We start from the raw sequence: 17,242 nt of genomic DNA on the forward strand, positions 1-17,242 counted from the left end.
CACCCTGGACGGGACGTCAGTCCATTGCAGCCATTGTTTTGAAAGGTAAGTGCAATATAGAAATGCAGAAATCTTCCACTTGTTCATTTAACTCAATCCTAGTTGGTAAGCGATAAATGGGATCTTTAGGGGAAAAAAAGCTTGTTTCCGCCCGGTTTCGAACCGGGGACCTTTCGCGTGTTAGGCGAACGTGATAACCACTACACTACGGAAACCTGCACAATAAATAATTTTTTTTGGAACGAGTGACCAGGTCTTGAAGATACAGGGGAGCAGATCTGTTGGTAATATAGCTCGTAACCAACGTCTTGAATTTAAAATCTTAACTTAAATCGTCCTTCTTTCTTGTGTGAGTTTTTATGCAGTAATGTTTTAAAGTTAAACTATGAATACCATACATTACATTTTATTTTATACTCTCGACTCTGAAGACCGATTACATTTCTTACAGAATAGCAATTGGAAAGACGAGAAGCGCCTCGAAATTCATCCGTTCATAACTTTTGCTCCACCATCACACGATCTTTTGAGATTTCTTTAAAAACCCTGTACGTTCCCTTTAAGAGACAAGGTTCACAAAACGCCTAATGGTTGTCTGCCAGAGCGACAGGCGCGGTTTGCCCATGCGCACTGAGGGTCCGCGCACTGTGACGTGACAGCGTCAAGGCAGAAGTCCAAGTGCAGCGCTGCGTGTCCGAGATCGTTGTAAAGAAAAACTGATAACATCATGTCATTGGAGAAGTTCAGCAAAGAAACCACGCTTGAAATGCGGAAAAAGCTGATCGGGTAAGTTTGACACTCGATTTTCACGTTGGTACCAGATTAGCGAGTACTTATTCCAACCATTACAATGGATGGACTTTGCGAACTCTCTGCTCCACCTTGAACTTCGTCCACGTCTTTGACTTCGCAGGCACTCGTGTCGACTCTTTTTCTCTGAACACCCGATGAAAATAGTGAGAGCCAAAGGTCAGTATTTGTACGACGAGCAGGGGCAGCGGTACCTGGACTGCATCAGTAACGTTCAGCACGGTGAGCGGCTCCGCGCGGGGGACCGGGCGGGTCCGGGTGTGGATCGTCTCTCCTGCCTGTTCTCAGTATTCATCATTTCAGACTCAAAAGGAAAAAGTGTCACACATGTCCATAGAACGCTGCTGGTCAGCCGGTTTGACACAGGAAAAGGTCCACTAGTACATACAACATTGCAGGACAGAATTCCTTTACTTTCACAATGAGAAATCTGCTGTAGCCTTTTCTTACATATGCCATGGGCATGGCTGTGCTAACTAAAATGTGTACGTTTCACAGCAAGAGGGCAGCTGTGAATACATGTAGAGTCATTTGTGCTAACACATGTGCCCTTGGACCAGTTGGCCACTGCCACCCTGCCATCACTCGGGCAGCAGCTGCACAGATGGATCTCCTCAATACCAACACGCGCTTCCTCCACGACCACATTGTGCATTATGCTACCCGACTGGCCGAAACGTTGCCGGACAAGCTGCGTGTATTCTACTTTGTCAACTCAGGGTATGTTTCGTGTCGTTTACCTGCTGTAAGAGCGAGCAGCAAATGGAAATTGAACATTCCCCACAAACCCGATCATTAACGCCACATCCCCGTTTACATTTTGAAAATCCAGTGTGAAAGTGGTCTAAGGCTCTTTCCCTCCCTCCCGTCACAGTTCAGAAGCCAATGATCTGGCTCTCCGACTGGCCCGGCAGTACACCCAGCACAACGATGTCATAGTACTTGACCAGTAAGTTTGTAATAAAGACTTCCAACACAGTCACTTGCACTGCAGTGGGGTGTTTTACTCAAAATCCAAGTTGTCTGGTTAATAAACTGAATAAATAAAGAGGGTTGTCTCTTGAAACATTTTTATCCAGCCACTAAAAACTGGCTTTGTGAAATAAGCTGCTGGGTAAATAAAACATTGGTGCAAACTTTTTATACCCCAGTGCGTATCACGGCCACCTGACTTCCCTGATTGACATCAGCCCATACAAGTTTCGGAAGTTGGGGGCACAAAAGGAATGGGTGCATGTAGTAAGTAAATCATCTTTACAATGTTCTAATTGTTGAAATGCTTATTTTGTATGAAACAAGTCAACCAGTATGTGTGGGATACATCAGTTATTAGAAGGCATCATTACTGGTAGTCATTGTCTGTAAGCTCCCAGTAAAACACTTCAATCTCATTCAGGTAAACTTTTGAGCATGTTTATTGGGTGGTTGTACATTGTAAAACACCATTTTATAGCAGCTTACACTTCTTACCTTGTTTATGCAGTAGGGTAGCTGTCATTTTTTTCCCCAGACAGCTATATTTCTACTGAACACACACCTGTTTTATGCCAGGCACCACTGCCAGACACATACAGGGGCAAGTACAGGAAGGGTCATCCAGATCCTGGCCAAGCCTATGCAGACACTGTGAAGGACTTGATAGAGGACGTACATAAGAAAGGCCACAAGGTAGGCAAACATTCCCTGCAGCATTTAGTGTGTTCCCCTCCAGTTAGTGGAGCTCCAAATTCAGGTACAGGGGCCAAAACTAGATTTGACATACTATGTGGAAGTATTGTTAAAGTGTAATTTTTTTTATATAATACAATGAATCATGACAGTTGTAAAATGTTCTACCACTTTTGCACTATGGAAATTCAGTGTACATACCTGACCTGAAGTCATGTGTTTGAAAAGGTAAAGGGCAATATTTAAATGGCAAACATTGGTGTTGTTCTTTACAGATTGCCGCATTCTTTGTAGAGTCTCTGCCTAGTGTTGGAGGCCAGATAATCCTCCCCGAAGGTTACTGCAGAAAGGTAGCAGAGTACGTAGCTCTAGTTTTTCCACCATGCACACATTAATTCCATGTGTATAAATCAACTCAGCACTAGAATAAAAATGTGTTCACAGTATTGGAAACTGCTTTCTTTGGAAAATTGACCCATGGTAATGAACTGCATCATCCTTAGCATTTTTCAAACATGATCCAAATGGCTATAGTTTAGCATGACTACACCCAACAACTAGTTCTATCTTCCTCACAGCTATGTGCACGAAGCTGGCGGGGTGGTTGTGGCAGATGAAGTGCAGGTTGGATTTGGCCGTGTAGGGAGTTGCTTCTGGGGCTTCCAGCTGCAGGGTGAAGATTTCTGCCCTGACATTATGACTATGGGCAAGCCTATGGGCAATGGCCACCCACTCGCCTGTGTGGTGACCACCCAGGAGATTGCCGACACCTTCACCGGCAACGGGGTAGAGTACTTCAACACGGTGGGTGCCTACGTTGATTCGCCAGCTACAACCTTAAAACCTCACTGGATATTGGCCAGTAAACCATTACAACTGGTGAATGCTACCACTCCTCACCTGCTTGCAATCCATTTCATTATTAGTGTCTTATGTGCTTGCAGTTTGGTGGAAACCCTGTGTCCTGTGCCATTGGATTGGCTGTACTGGATGTAATTGAGGAGGAGGCCTTGAGGAGGAATGCTAGTTTGGTTGGGGGGCATCTTAAAGAGCTTCTACTTCACTTGCAGAGGAAACATACCATCATTGGAGATGTGCGGTAAGGACCAAGTATATAAGGAGCACTAGATCAGAAGAGCTTGCAATTGGTAGATCCTTTTGTTGAAAGGATCGATCTCTGCATGCCAAGGTAAACATACCAGTCATGACAATTACATTTTTTGCTATGCCCCTTGTAAACATGGTTCCAAGTACCTTGCTTATTTGTAGACCATGTAAGATTAGACCTGATGGAAGGAATGTTACATAACACTGAAGCACATAAACCATGCAAATTAAAGACCCCTATTCCCACAGAAGAACTTAAAATAGATGTATTCAATACATGCAGTTCTGCTGTTTTACCACTGAAAACCCATTAAACAGTGGAAGAAATGCCAATTCTTACTTACCTTTCCACCTGAGAATAAGGTTGTTTTTGTCCCTTTTAGTGGGGCTGGGCTATTTGTGGGTTTGGAGCTGGTGAAGGACCAGGCACAGCTGACCCCAGCCACAGAAGAGGCAGCAAAGCTTGTGAGGAGGTGAGCAGTGGATAGCTGCAGGGACATTCTCACAAAATGAGCAAGCCACCCCCCCCTCCTCAAAGATTTCCACAAGCAGAGATTAAACAAAGCACAGGTTCATATACATGCATCATACAGAACAGGGATGAGAGACCTCAGGCCTTAAGAGCCCAAGTATGGTTGGGTTTAAAGGCAGATTTGCACAAGGAAGCAATACCTCTCATCCAAATGAAAACCTCATCTTGTAAATTCAGATTTCACTGTTGAGACCAGCACACCCTGTGTCCAGCAAGGACAAAGTTCTCACCCCTAGTTTGGTACACACAACACAGGTAATTGGTAACCAAGCCCTCCACAATAGTGAGATAATAGAAGTGTCCTAAGTCTGAAGCTGAAATTCTGTCTTGCTTCAGGTTAAAAGAAGAAGAACTGATCCTTGTGAGCACAGATGGGCCATGGGAGAATGTCATCAAGTTTAAACCTCCTATGTGCTTCAGCATAGAAGATGCTGAGCTGGTGGCTGAAAAAATAGATGTTATTCTTTTAGGTAAGTAGGACAAAATTACTTAAGCCTTTATGTTTGCTGTGCCACTCATAGTAATGTATACTCCATTTTGCTTGTAGATATTGGGACTACATCTCAAAGTAAGATGAAAGAGACCTGATTCACTTGGAAGAAAAACAACAATCAGTCCTATCATACAGCTTTAGGAATCCTTCCCTGAGATTAAATTACCCTCAAGTGTTCATTTTACTGTTCAGTATATACTCAGACAATCTACTTTATACACCATTTGCAAAAAACAAAAAAGCTTTTCATTGGAAGTCAAAGTGTACAGTTTCTGTAGAGTTCAAGTTTTTACCTTACCTGAAGGTAAATCAGTTCAAACAAATGCACTCAGCATGCCATTAATACAGACTGCTACCATTTAGGATATTCAGCTTCCACTTCAAATTGATGAGTTGAGGCATGGCTCCAAAACTCCCCATTGAGAACTAAACCTCAAGGCCTAGTCCAACCCCCCACACCACTCCAAACAAGTTAAGTCAGCCTCTACATCCGTCTCTGTAAACCCCCAAAGGCAAAAGAAAGTTTATACAAATTTATGCCCACAAACTCAATTCCTTCACATGCTGCCATGTTACTCAGAACCCACGCTGGCTGCCAGTGTCAGAACAACTTAACACTACCGCCATAGTATGCAATAGCACAAACATTACCATTATTCAGACAAATTAACAGTAACCAGAAGCATTACAGAAATAAAGGATGCACACGCATAATATAAACAAAAGTTTATTTCTATCAATTTGCCCAAGACACTAGAGGAATGGGTTTCCAGTGAGAGGAGTGCTCTCTTACATTTACAGGCTTTAGCTTAATGTAAAGTTTACACTATCAAAGCCACTTTATTTGCAGACAAAAACGGGAGGAAAAAAATTAGTAAAATTCCTTAAAAGCCAGGAGGGAAAATGCTGGTTGTCCTTATCTACTAGCCAACTGCTGACATTCACTACACAAGCTTACAAATTAACTTGATTAGTTTAATCCCTTTTTAATCTTCCCCTTCCCCATTTTGTAGCCATGCAATTTGCATTGACACTCAGCATAAGGAAAAGCTAAGTTTAGAAACACTGGGAAAAAAAAACTCAAATTGTTTATTCAAAGAAAAGGCTAAGCTCTCAACTTGCTTTGTGGTAAATCCAGTAGACATGTAAAATACAACCATACAATAACATTAAATCCAAGAAGGTACCAAAAAGTACAGTAAAAATATCACTTCCATCTCTGGAAATGTGTATGAACACAAAAAATATAAAATAAAATGTGGAAAAGTGACATTTTGCTTCCCCAATTCCTCACTTGATCTGTACAAATGGAGCACAAGTCTAAGTTCTGCAAAACTCCAAAGTCAGGCCCCACGTTGGCTGCGGCCAGACCACAGGCTCTCGCTCATAATTACTTTAGTCCTTGAAAGAGGAAAGAGAAATAACATGTTGCTTACATACAAGCCTAAGCACCAGAATAAATGCTCCCATAGCCAATAAATGTGGCGAAAACCAGAAGAACAAGACATGAGGTTAAATTTCCTTGTTTACTAAGTGAGAACCCCCCCCCCACCCAATCTATGCAGTTAACCTTGATTAACTATCTAGAGATTTTAAAGGCACAATATGAAAATTGTATCAACTTGAGCAGCCATGATGAAATCCTACCTGAATCTACTCATTAACTAAAATTTAAGGGATTAAATTTAAATTTGTAATATACTAGCCCCAAATTAGATGAGCCTGCCAACCTGGATCAATGGGAGAAGTCTGGCACAGCAGGGTTAAGGGCATACCCGTTGACTCAATGTCTACTGCCAGGAAATACATACCTCCACTACATCTGATCAGTATGGCTTGTAGCTACTTTGGTGGCCTCCACGCCTTGGAGTTTTCCCATAACTTGCATTACCCTGGTCTGCAGAATGACATATTGGACTGAGCACTTCCAATTTAACAGCTTAACAATTGCATGAAGCTACCAGTATCACTTTGTACTTACTGTAGTCATAACCTCCCCCATAGCCGTAGTAACCTGCAGAGTAGTCGTAGTTGCCGTAGCCTCCATAACCACCATATCCCTGCTGGCCACCATAGCCGTATCCTTGGTTCCCATAGCCCTGGTTCCAGTAGTTATTGTAACCCTGGTTCCAGTTCTGGTTCTGGCCTGGGAACAGTAGATTGAGATGGTGTCTTGACTCTTGAACACAATACTGTCAGCTTGGGAAGTTTGGCTCAGACACTTACCACCACGGCCCCTGCCCCGTCCTCCGTAGCCTCCACGGCCACCAAACTGCTGCTGCTGATAAACTTCCTTTGGTTGGGCAATTTTAATCTCACACTAAAATGGAAACCCCAGTTTGTTTTTAACAACCAGTTCAGTCTGACCCAAAACACACAAGATGCAAACTTCCTGATAATAGAACTATATGCATAAAGCTCAAAAGCAGGTACAATTCTAGAATACTAAAGAACAAAAGAGATTTGACTAAAATGTAACAAATACAGCAGTAAAACATTTTGTACCTTGCTCCCACTAACATTATGATATTTCTTTTCAAGCACTTTTTTGACAGGTGATTCTTCCTTAAAGGTGATGAAGACAAATCCCCTCCTTTTGTTTGACTTTGGATCCATTGGAAGTTCAATGGCTTCAATCTGTAACAAATATGAAACTGCATATAGACTACATAGACAAACAGAGGGAAAAAGGGAGGTGAGAGGGGTTCATTTGGATTACACACCTCCCCAAATGTTCCAAAATACTCCCGGATCTTTTCCTCCGTCGTTTCGGGATTGAGGCCGCCCACAAAGATTTTCTTCACTGGTTCCTTTTTCATAGCCATAGCCCTCTTCGGGTCAATCTGCCGCCCATCTAGCCTGTGTTCCTTCTGTTCAAGTACCTGAGTGGGATAAGTAAAACATTGTTTACATAACTCATGCTCTCAACCTGAGCACCGTACATATGACCAGTTTAATAAAGGCAAAAACAGAACTTAACATACGTGGCATCAACTCCTTTGGATTTGAGCTTACCTTTTCCACACTTGATGCATCTTTGAACAGAATAAACCCAAACCCTCTGGATCTTCCTGTGTTGGGGTCCATCTTTATGGTGCAGTCAGTCACTTCCCCAAATTTGGAAAAGTAATCTTTGAGGTCCTTCTTGCTTGTGTCCCAGCTTAGGCCACCAACAAACATTTTCCTACAAAAAGGTAAAGTTTCCACTGTAGCAAATCATCTATTTGACAGACTGCTATAGGTTTGTATACTAAGCTGCTTACAGCATCACTTTCGCTATCTTCATGTGACTGTTCTGTTTACATTTACTCACCTGGCTGAGTATCCAAAGCAATTTATAATGTTATGCTAGTTACAATTATTCACCCAATAATACAGCTGGATAATTTTACAGGTGCAATTCAGGGGAAGTACCTTGCTCAAAGGTATTATGATGTGGGATTCAAACCTGCCACCAAAGGGTTCAACAGAAACAACTAAGCACTAGACTACCAGCCCTCCCACTTATACAAGACTTGTATACAATCACTTTTTCCAAGTGTGGGACAACTAAAAATATCAATTTATCCATTTAATACAGATGGATAAATTTTTCCACAGCAATTCAGCACAAGTACCTTGCCCTTAAAATTACTACCACAGTAGTAGTAGTAATTTGAATCATTTCAACTATAAAGGAGCAAGCCAAAATTTTAACACTACATGCTTTAAACTCAGGATATGAGTATGGGTCATGTGTAAGTAATAAGACAAGGCATATTCACAAAATTGACATGTGAAAGTCGAATCTGCAACTCAGCAGGAGTTGCTGGCCCAAGTGGCATTCAGGTAATTCACTAATAACCTAGAGGATGTTGGCTCAAGTACCATCACATCTGTAGTCCCCAAACTGCTCCCCCATAAAAAACCCAGCAACACAAAAACTGTAAAGTGTTCTTTCTATAAACGCATAATTTAGTACTGAAGTTAACTGCCGGTAGCTTTTTCGCCATTTGTTAGGCAGCGCGCGGTGCCCATCCCCCACCGCGCAGCACATGGCGCCAACAAAGACCGCGAGAACAAAGAGGTTCCCCGCGCGCAATCGTGCAACCAGTTCATTCGATGCTCCCGTAAACTACACACGGCTGCTTCTGTGCTGGAAGTTGTGAAAACAAGTGGAGCGCGCGCGCACGCACGCACCCCGCGTCCTCCTCGGCCCTGCTGGCGTTGATCTGCCCGCCGTCCCCGCCGCCGTTTTGGGAATCCTCCTCCTCCTCCTCCTCCTCCTCGGCCGCGGCTGCGTCGTGCTCCGCTTCGACCGCGTCCTCCTCCACCTGCTCCGCGCCCTCGGCCCCATTCAGGTCTTCCTCGCCTTCGTGGCCATTCTCAGACGTCTCCATGAACTGCTGCTCAGCGTCGGACATGATGCGTAAACGTTAAATTTCAGCTAAACTGAAGAAGAGGAAACACAAAAAAAAAAACCGATGAACCCGAACGTGTCCATTAACCGCGATCACTCACTCGCTCCCTGAGGCACATTCGTCGATGAAAGTGCACACTAACCTTGCGTTAACACATACAATGCACTTAAAATGCTTAAATAAAACTGGTAAGTTCAATTTCACCGGGACAGAAAAGACAATGCATCGAAATTTAGTAATTTCACCCGTTTACGTAACGCAATCGGCCTGACGCCGCGTCGTGCCTACGCTTCTAGACCAGCTCAAGACCCAACTGCTAGACCTCTATGTACTGCGTTTAATCTCTTTTTCGTTATGATCACTATTAACACCGTGTTTCTGACACCACAAAATAACCCCGTGAAAATCCGCTTACTGATAAACTTAACACAACCGCTTCACAAGATGGATTCTCCCTCTAAACACCCCGTCGTGGCAAGCTATATAGTACCGGATATGCGTGCCTTTGAGTAAAGAAGGCGACTATTGGGTACTCTTAACTGTCGATCACTATGTTTGGCACTTTCTATTGGCTATCAGTTCACCACGTTCACTATGTCCTACGCTCAGCAATAAGTTTCTGAATCTTTTCACGGGGTATAGAAACGAACGGTAACTCAGCTGTTCGTTGGCACTGTGGAGGTTTTCATGGTAACGGAGTATGACTATTATTTAAAAAAAAAATAGCAACGAATTAAGTTGTCTCACTGACAAAGGAAGTTACAATAAAAGTGTTTCTTGCATTATGGTAACTGATCCCTATTGTTTATTTTTGCCATTTTCCAAACCTTAACGTTTTCCCCACTGGCCCACGGACGGACAAAAAAGTTAATCGCTTACACAGTGAGCTCTATAAACACAATAAATGACTAAATGTTTTTTAACTCTATATGAGAGTAAATATCATATAAAACAATGTATGTAATCGCGCATTTATTGATTTTCATGTTGTTTTTGTTGATATCGTCTTTACGGGACGTGTAGCTCAGTAAGGGAAAACATAAAACACAATAATTCTTGTTTCCGCCCGGTCTCGAACCGGGGACCTTTCGCGTGTTAGGCGAACGTGATAACCACTACACTACGGAAACCTGTACGATTACTATTTTCAAAAGTAACAACAAATCGATCGTATGCCTTATATACAGAATACAAAATACAAATTTCTAGCAGAAAGTTCCTATAAATTAGTTGTTTTCATTGCTTTCCAAAGTGCACAGATAGAATATAACGCCTAATCACAATGTTCCGGTTGATTTAATTGTCCATGCAGCTTTAAAAGGTTTTAAGAATGTACTATCGCAAAATGTGGAGCACCGGCGGTGATTCAGGTCAAGCCAGGGAAAAATTTTTTTACCAAGTCTAACTTCTTTTACAATTAATATTTTTTTTTTTTAAATCAAGCCTTGTGTTTACGATGTTCTAACAAACACACAAACAAAACGAGATAGCTGAACAACGTGCACTGCATTTTCCTTTATATTCTAAACATGCCAAGACTAGACACCTGTGGGGGGAAGCAAGTTTTTTTTTTTATTGCTTGCATGTAACACAAAAACGTGTTGGCAGCAGATCCTTTTTTTTTTTTTTTCAAATAGTACTCCTACGAGATCCTTCCTTAGGCTGCTTCTTCGATTATTGCTGAATTTGAAATCTTAGGCTTGTTGGGGTTGTTTGCTGTTAACCAGTCAGCAAGCCAGGTCTTCGGAAAGAAAAGGGAGAAAAAAAAGTCATCAGTATTTGGAATCAGGAGTATAGACGCATGCAGAAAAATTCAGACAGGTGTGACAACACTTAAGCCAAAGGGAAGCTCGCGTATCCAAGCATTTCGTGCTCAAAAAATCCATGACAGCATCTACTCGACACCCCCATGGCTACTGGCCAACATCTGATTTCACGTCACCAGTACAGTACTTACAATGGGGTCAGCGGGCTTAGTGCTGCAGAGTTCTGTCAGTCCACGGAGCAGCGTGGGATTCACAAATCTGTTCAAGTAGTCCTTGGCAGCCTCGCCGATAGGAACGGGCTCAATGATACCTGGGTCGTGATGCACAGATAGCACCTCTCGGTGTAAACCACACACGTAAAGGTCCTCTGCAATAATCCATTCACAAACGCCAAACTGTACATGACAAGTCATGTTCTTTCAAGAGCTCTTCTGTTGTTAATCGATAAAAAGAATGTCTAATTTGCCCAGGAAATGAATTCATTACGAGTGATAACTAATGAACTTTGTGTATTCGAATGGCACTTACAGTTTGGGAAAATGAACTTGATTTCTCTCTCAGCGGCAGAAAAATTGTCGCTCCCGTGCAAAGCATTCCGCAGATCCGAAGTCCCGTATATGGCTCTCAGACTAGAAAAGAACACACAAGTAGCTCAACGCAAAGTCTGCCTGAATCGTGTGGAACCGACACATTAAATGCAGCAGTATCTCAGCGCATACCTGTTGGGGTGTGTTTCTTTAGCAATTGTAGGGTTAACGGGTCCAATCAACGCTTTAAAAGAATCAATAGCTTGTTCCCGGGCAAGGACAAGAGCAACGATGGGCCCAGAGCTCATAAAAACGATGAGGCTTGGGAAGAAGAGCGTTCCATATTGTTCCGCGTAAAAATCACTGCACTGCTCAGGGCTCAGCTGCAGCATCCGTTTCTGGTACACACACAATTGTACAAAAAAATTAACATTAAGGATGTTAAGACCATTTAAAAACAACCTTTTTCGGTAGGTTTACAATGAAATACAGCTGCCTGGGGGCATAACAGCTCAAATGTTCAGAAACCAAAAAATAACACAGTGGCGTTTTGCACAAATACTGCTGGGGAACATTATACTCGGTTGAGTATTCAGGGAGACACATCACCCTTCTTACATATGTACAGCTAATGATAAAATACACTCATTTTTAGAAGGGAAAGAAAAATCTTCACACTTTTTTTGTACTGAATATGAGGAGGTTTACAGTGTTACAATGAATGTGATATAAATACTGTTTCTAATAAAAAAAACTATTAAATACATACCTGCAGAATCATAAATCCAGATCTCAGAATAATGTCCTCTATTTCATCAGCCTTGTGGACGGCGTCTGGTTTGAGTAAAGCCAGTGTTCTTTCCACATGAATATGGCAGAGATGAGTTTCACTCATTTCTGTATCTTCTCTTATCTCCAAGACAGCTATATATTCAGTAGTAACATAGAGAAGATTTCAGTTTACATCCCTTTACCTGCACAAACAGCTATCAGAACGTTATTAAACAACTATATCCAGAAGTCACAGACAAGTATAGTCAACAGGGGAGAATTGTCATGTGTAAGATTGATGAGAAAGCATCAGGAATAACTCCTGGAAGGAAGGCACAAGACAGGTTTGCTTCAACACTGGGTGGATAGAATCAAGAATTAGAATTCCTCCAGTAAAGTTATACACAGGACATATATTCAATCATTTACATTTGTTTTTCAGTTTCATGTTTAAAATGAACATCACGAATGAATCCCCTTTCATGAAGCGCCGCATATGACCATCGCATTATTCTCACACCACCGCCGATAATTTTGGCTTCATATCCCGGCCGAGGCTCTACTATTCTGTCTTACCTGCACCGAGGCGAAGGAACAACGTGCTCCGGCAGTAAGATTTTATCACACAAACGACGTTTTTGATAACGCTGTTTCAGTATTTAAAGATCATCACCTGTTGCAAACATTTTGGAATACGCTACTTTGTAGAAAAGCGTTAGCTACATTACTACAAGTAAATGCAGCGGACTATACGAAAACCGTTGCTAGGATACACAAACAGTACGGCGAGCATCACAGGCCAAACTTCTCCATGTTGCTATGCGATCATAAAATTTATTGGCGAAGACGTGGAAACAGATTTTAGTGAAAATGTAATGATATGAATTAAGTTTTCCAAAACATACACAGCTTACAGTGCACTCCCTCTATTTCCGCAGGGGTAGATCACTTGAGAGAAGCATCTGCTAAATTAATAAATGTACTAACTGTACAGACTACTAAAAGAAAGCATTTAGTTGCAGAATTCAAGACTTTGAAAGTATAAAACCCAGACTGTTTTGTTCATCTCCAAAGAAAACGACACAAAAAAGTAGACAGTTTTTAAACATTTTTTATTCAAACATGACAATTTTTAAAAAGTCTAACGGGTTCCAATGGTGACCTGCCACACTCTGATCAGGTTGTCGGTGTAGCCAGCAAACAGCGTCTGTAGATGAGGAGGAGGGGAAAAAGTTAGCAAAAAAAAGACACCTTGAATTTCTTATTTGGCATTAAGACAGTCACATAATATTCAAGAATGCAAGTCAGACTAAAAATTTCTACAGTTTCTGGACTGGCATTTGCTACTGCTACCTTACATTATTCATCCCCCTCATATTTGCAGGACTTATCATCACAGGAAGTCAGATAAACATGTGAATGGGTATAATCACTGGGGGCTAAGGTGCAATAGAGCCTTCACACCAACAATCAGTCCAAACCAAAGCTGTGAATGTTGAACAAGAACAGTACATAGGGACAACAATAAGCAAGCCTTGTGCAAGCTTATGGCTGACATGCTTTACCTGTCCATCGGCAGACCATGCCAGAGATGTGCATTGGGGAGGCTCGGCCTTGCTGCTGGTACTGATCACCTCCTGCCTCAGCTCATCCACAATGATCTTGCCCTCCAAATCCTATGAAGGGGTCGAAAACAATCAGCACCGATTTCTTGTTTAGGAGGTAACCTCCAAAAAAGGACCAATACATTAAGCACTCAAAACATCTGTGTGGTCAACCTAGGTGCTTCAGCAACTATTTTTGTGCAAAAGAAACACCACTAAAAGCTCCGTTGACTTATTTCCAAAGAGATTTGCTCAGAAACAGCCTCTTTATCATCAACAGAATACAGATGGCATTATGTTTCATCACAGCTTTCCCCATTTCAGTGATTTCCACTGTTTTACTTGTAGGGTACAAAAGAAAATTTAAGTTATACATTTTCTTTCAGAATTAATTGAAAATATAGAACAACAGCTAAGTTTGAAGTTAACTATAAAAACAGATTTCAGTCAGATCTCAGTGTTTCAAAGCAAGCTTAAAGGGACCCCTTTTCACTTACCCAGATCTTGATACTGGGGCCAGTGGCAGCACACAGCCAGTAACGGTTGGGGCTGAAGCAGAGGGCATTGATGATGTCCCCACTGTCCAAGGTGTAAAGGTGTTTCCCCTCGTTCAGGTCCCACAGCATAGCCTGTCCATCCTAGTAGGTAAGAAGAAGGTTAAGATGGTCATTGGAAGAAACATGTCAACACCAGAGGATCAACAATTTAGTTCAAGTGAAGAAAGATAGCAAAACTTGCTCTGTGACCACAGAAATGGGATGACTTACACAAAATAAGGCTATTAGAAACCTACACTGCCAGAAAGACAATTACTTTATTGCTTTTGGATAGATCCAAATGCCAAGATTCTCAAAAAATTCTTAGAAATAACCAGAAAACTGTTTCACATGTATGCATGAGACAATACTGAAAATACTCGGAACATTACAGTAACGAGTGACCTATTGGATCCAGTCATTCCCATCTATCCCAGAATACCTTGCCACCAGACGCACACAGAGATCCATCAGGAGAGACAGTGACAGTGTTCAGATACCCAGTGTGGCCGATGTGGTTGGTCTTCAGCTTGCAGTTAGCAAGGTTCCAGACCTGGCAGGACAGAGGACCCAAATTAAACATTTCAAAATTCCTTCCCAGAAAAGACAACCATGACAAACAGCACATTACAAATTTACATGCCCAATACTTTGAACAGCTACAGTTTCTTAATTCTGAACCTTACACCCCATCATAATTGCAGGACTTTTCATCAAAACCAAAAGGCTCAAGCAATAGAAAAGTAAATTTTAATCACCGAGACAGTCAGTGTGTAATTGTATGAAAATATGGGGAAAAAACCAAATATTTATTTTCCAAAAGTACATCAAGTTCCAATATAAGCAGACTATATTTGCATACTACTGTAAGAGGGGCTTCAGACCTTGACCATCTTGTCCCAGCCGCAGGAAACAATGATGGGATTGCTGCTGTTGGGGGAGAAACGGACGCAAGACACCCACTCGGTATGGCTCTCATCCTGCAGGAGTTAAAAGAACGTGTATTAATCAGAGGTAATGTTTTACAGACACCTAGCCAAACATCTGTCACTGTGTCTGGTCAGTAATTACATTTTGAGCTCAGAAACAGCCTCTTTTTTCATCACTGAAATACAGGTGAAATTGATGTTTCATCACTGCTTATGAGGAAAACCGTGGCAAAAACAACAGGGTCTGATTTGGAATGAGACACTGACAGACTCTGCAGTCCTTCAATTAAGAACAGAGGTAAAGAGTGTTAAAGAAGGACCATCATACACTTTCCCTAAGAATCCTGGAATCATACAGTAGCTTTACCTTAATGCCAGTACACTATTTCACTGGAACAGCTGACACAAAAGACAAGAGGCAACCACTGAATAATACAAAAACAATGCTGGCTTACCTGGATGGTGTACTTGCAAACACCGAGGGTGTTCCACAACTTGATGGTCTTGTCCCGGGACCCAGAGACAATCTGGCGGTTGTCCGCAGAGAAAGCAACACTGAGGACGTCCTTGGTGTGTCCCACAAATCGACGGGTGGTTGTGCCTCTGAAGGCCAAATTAATTGCGCATGAATTACAAAATATACCTCTGCCGACAGAAAAACCTACAAGCAATAACTGAAATTTGTAACCACTCTGACTAAACCATGATTAACTGACAACGTGGTATACTGAATAAGTGCTCCAATACACGTTAGCAAAATTCCTCAGAGCAGAAGGACCAGCAGAAACACACATATCTCAACAGTGCAGTCAGTCTGTGAGCCCTCAAAAGGAACAGCGACATCCCCCATCCCATCTCTTACGTGGTGAGATCCCACAGGCGCAGGGTCCCATCCCAGGAGCCGGACAGTGCAAACTGTCCATCCGAGGAGATGACCACGTCGCTCACAAAGTGAGAATGACCACGCAGAGCCCGCTGGGGGATCCCATAGTTGGTCTCATCCCGAGTCAGCTTCCACATGATGATAGTCTTATCTAGAGGGGGAAGGGGAGCAAAAAGAAGAAAAAAAAAAAAAAAAAAAAAACCACATGAACCAGGAAGTGCATGACATGTACATATGTACAGAAAACCTAGTGTCACAGAAATCTACCGCGTAGCTCGAAGGCACAAAGATACATGTATTTTTACATTCATTAATTTAGCAGACGCTTTTCTCCAAAGCGACTTCCAATGGATACTATTTTGTCATCAACCCACAAATCTTATCCACAAGGTGACTTACACTGCTAGATACACTATTGACAATGGGTCACTCATCCATACCTCAGTGGAACACTCTGTCACTCACACACTATGGGTGAAACCTTGAACAGCATGTTTCTGGACTGTGGGAGGAAACCAGAGCACCCAGAGGAAACCCACACAGACACGGGGAGAACATGCAAACAACTCCGCACAGACTGAGCCTGGTGGTCCATCGAACCCACGTCCTCTCCACTCTCGCACCACAGGCATTGAGACAGCAGTGCTACTCGCAAGGCCACCGCGTCGCCCCTTATTTTCACGTAAGAAACGCAAAGTCACGTCCCATAATGCAATTCCCTAAGGATTACTTTTCAAAGCACTCCACACTTAATCACATGCCCAGTTTGAATACATCACACATTTCACAGAGTAACTTTATCTACACAAACGAAAATAAGAGGCAAGGACATCAGAAAAGTTAAGTTTTTAACTCTACACAAAACTGATACAGTGCCACTCACTTATATAAGACAGTAGACAGAACAATGATGGCGACTGACGGTACCTCTGGACGCAGAGAGAATCATGTCGGGGAACTGCGGAGTGGTAGCGATTTGGGTGACCCAGCCATTGTGGCCCTTGAGGGTCCCCCGCAGGGTCATTTGTTCGGTCATTCTGGCGACGATTTGCAGCGCCTTTAGGGAGGATGGAGCCGGATTGGAATTAAGCAGTTAGTCGACCCTGCTCCTCTCACATTAAGGCACAGGGAAAAGGAAGTTCTCATCCGGAGACGGAAGTAAAAAAACAGACAACCGGAAGTTAGTGGATCGCTGGGAATTCTGGGTAGCAGGTAG

General features: G+C 42.4%; 4 protein-coding genes and 2 non-coding genes across 6 annotated transcripts; 1 reads left to right on the plus strand and 5 right to left on the minus strand.

The window, feature by feature from the left end:
- Nucleotides 1-142: 142 nt before the first annotated feature.
- Nucleotides 143-215, minus strand: trnav-aac (transfer RNA valine (anticodon AAC)). The gene has a single exon. It is a non-coding gene; the product is annotated as a tRNA-Val (tRNA).
- Nucleotides 216-607: 392 nt separating this feature from the next.
- Nucleotides 608-5,880, plus strand: phykpl (5-phosphohydroxy-L-lysine phospho-lyase). Its single transcript, XM_018756477.2, has 12 exons — nt 608-786; nt 914-1,032; nt 1,371-1,530; nt 1,685-1,759; nt 1,962-2,049; nt 2,362-2,478; nt 2,754-2,836; nt 3,057-3,282; nt 3,423-3,577; nt 3,969-4,058; nt 4,454-4,587; nt 4,665-5,880. The coding sequence occupies exons 1-12, from the start codon at nt 728-730 to the stop codon at nt 4,703-4,705; spliced, it is 1,347 nt and encodes a 448-aa protein (XP_018611993.1). The 5' UTR covers nt 608-727; the 3' UTR covers nt 4,706-5,880.
- LOC108936850 (heterogeneous nuclear ribonucleoprotein A/B-like) lies at nt 4,885-9,500 on the minus strand. Its single transcript, XM_018756478.2, has 9 exons — nt 9,426-9,500; nt 8,790-9,041; nt 7,626-7,794; nt 7,334-7,492; nt 7,116-7,247; nt 6,837-6,930; nt 6,592-6,756; nt 6,422-6,507; nt 4,885-6,011 (listed from the first exon to the last, which is right to left on the minus strand). The coding sequence occupies exons 2-8, from the start codon at nt 9,011-9,013 to the stop codon at nt 6,437-6,439; spliced, it is 1,014 nt and encodes a 337-aa protein (XP_018611994.1). The 5' UTR covers nt 9,014-9,041; nt 9,426-9,500; the 3' UTR covers nt 4,885-6,011; nt 6,422-6,436.
- Nucleotides 9,501-10,067: 567 nt separating this feature from the next.
- Nucleotides 10,068-10,140, minus strand: trnav-aac (transfer RNA valine (anticodon AAC)). Its single transcript has one exon. It is a non-coding gene; the product is annotated as a tRNA-Val (tRNA).
- A 393-nt stretch (nt 10,141-10,533) lies between these two features.
- Nucleotides 10,534-12,829, minus strand: nme5 (NME/NM23 family member 5). The gene is made up of 6 exons (XM_018756390.2): nt 12,651-12,829; nt 12,073-12,227; nt 11,496-11,701; nt 11,305-11,405; nt 10,968-11,086; nt 10,534-10,751 (listed from the first exon to the last, which is right to left on the minus strand). The coding sequence occupies exons 2-6, from the start codon at nt 12,196-12,198 to the stop codon at nt 10,668-10,670; spliced, it is 636 nt and encodes a 211-aa protein (XP_018611906.1). The 5' UTR covers nt 12,199-12,227; nt 12,651-12,829; the 3' UTR covers nt 10,534-10,667.
- Nucleotides 12,830-13,167: 338 nt separating this feature from the next.
- On the minus strand, nt 13,168-17,173 carry LOC108936744 (receptor of activated protein C kinase 1). The gene is made up of 8 exons (XM_018756299.2): nt 16,954-17,173; nt 16,006-16,177; nt 15,599-15,746; nt 15,099-15,194; nt 14,657-14,767; nt 14,176-14,316; nt 13,640-13,750; nt 13,168-13,281 (listed from the first exon to the last, which is right to left on the minus strand). The coding sequence occupies exons 1-8, from the start codon at nt 17,060-17,062 to the stop codon at nt 13,216-13,218; spliced, it is 954 nt and encodes a 317-aa protein (XP_018611815.1). The 5' UTR covers nt 17,063-17,173; the 3' UTR covers nt 13,168-13,215.
- Nucleotides 17,174-17,242: the final 69 nt, after the last annotated feature.

Source organism: Scleropages formosus, chromosome 13 (assembly GCF_900964775.1).
Source record: "Scleropages formosus chromosome 13, fSclFor1.1, whole genome shotgun sequence".
Lineage (NCBI taxonomy): Eukaryota > Metazoa > Chordata > Actinopteri > Osteoglossiformes > Osteoglossidae > Scleropages > Scleropages formosus.

What these genes read in the sequence shown, in the direction of transcription:
- LOC108936850 (XM_018756478.2), bottom strand. Translation starts at nt 9,013, where the DNA reads ATGTCCGACGCTGAGCAGCAGTTCATGGAGACGTCTGAGAATGGCCAC. An exon ending in ATGCATCAAGTGTGGAAAAG is followed by an intron (nt 7,493 to 7,625) that starts GTAAGCTCAAAT and finishes TATCCCACTCAG; the next exon opens with GTACTTGAACAGAAGGAACA. An exon ending in ATTTTGGAACATTTGGGGAG is followed by an intron (nt 7,248 to 7,333) that starts GTGTGTAATCCA and finishes TATTTGTTACAG; the next exon opens with ATTGAAGCCATTGAACTTCC.
- nme5 (XM_018756390.2), bottom strand. Translation starts at nt 12,198, where the DNA reads ATGAGTGAAACTCATCTCTGCCATATTCATGTGGAAAGAACACTGGCT. An exon ending in AAAGAAACACACCCCAACAG is followed by an intron (nt 11,406 to 11,495) that starts GTATGCGCTGAG and finishes GTTCTTTTCTAG; the next exon opens with TCTGAGAGCCATATACGGGA. An exon ending in CAAGTTCATTTTCCCAAACT is followed by an intron (nt 11,087 to 11,304) that starts GTAAGTGCCATT and finishes ATCACGACCCAG; the next exon opens with GTATCATTGAGCCCGTTCCT.
- LOC108936744 (XM_018756299.2), bottom strand. Translation starts at nt 17,062, where the DNA reads ATGACCGAACAAATGACCCTGCGGGGGACCCTCAAGGGCCACAATGGC. An exon ending in TTTGCAAGTACACCATCCAG is followed by an intron (nt 15,195 to 15,598) that starts GTAAGCCAGCAT and finishes TAACTCCTGCAG; the next exon opens with GATGAGAGCCATACCGAGTG. An exon ending in CATGGTCTGCCGATGGACAG is followed by an intron (nt 13,282 to 13,639) that starts GTAAAGCATGTC and finishes CCTCATCTACAG; the next exon opens with ACGCTGTTTGCTGGCTACAC.
- phykpl (XM_018756477.2), top strand. Translation starts at nt 728, where the DNA reads ATGTCATTGGAGAAGTTCAGCAAAGAAACCACGCTTGAAATGCGGAAA. An exon ending in TACATAAGAAAGGCCACAAG is followed by an intron (nt 2,479 to 2,753) that starts GTAGGCAAACAT and finishes TGTTCTTTACAG; the next exon opens with ATTGCCGCATTCTTTGTAGA. An exon ending in GCAGCAAAGCTTGTGAGGAG is followed by an intron (nt 4,059 to 4,453) that starts GTGAGCAGTGGA and finishes GTCTTGCTTCAG; the next exon opens with GTTAAAAGAAGAAGAACTGA.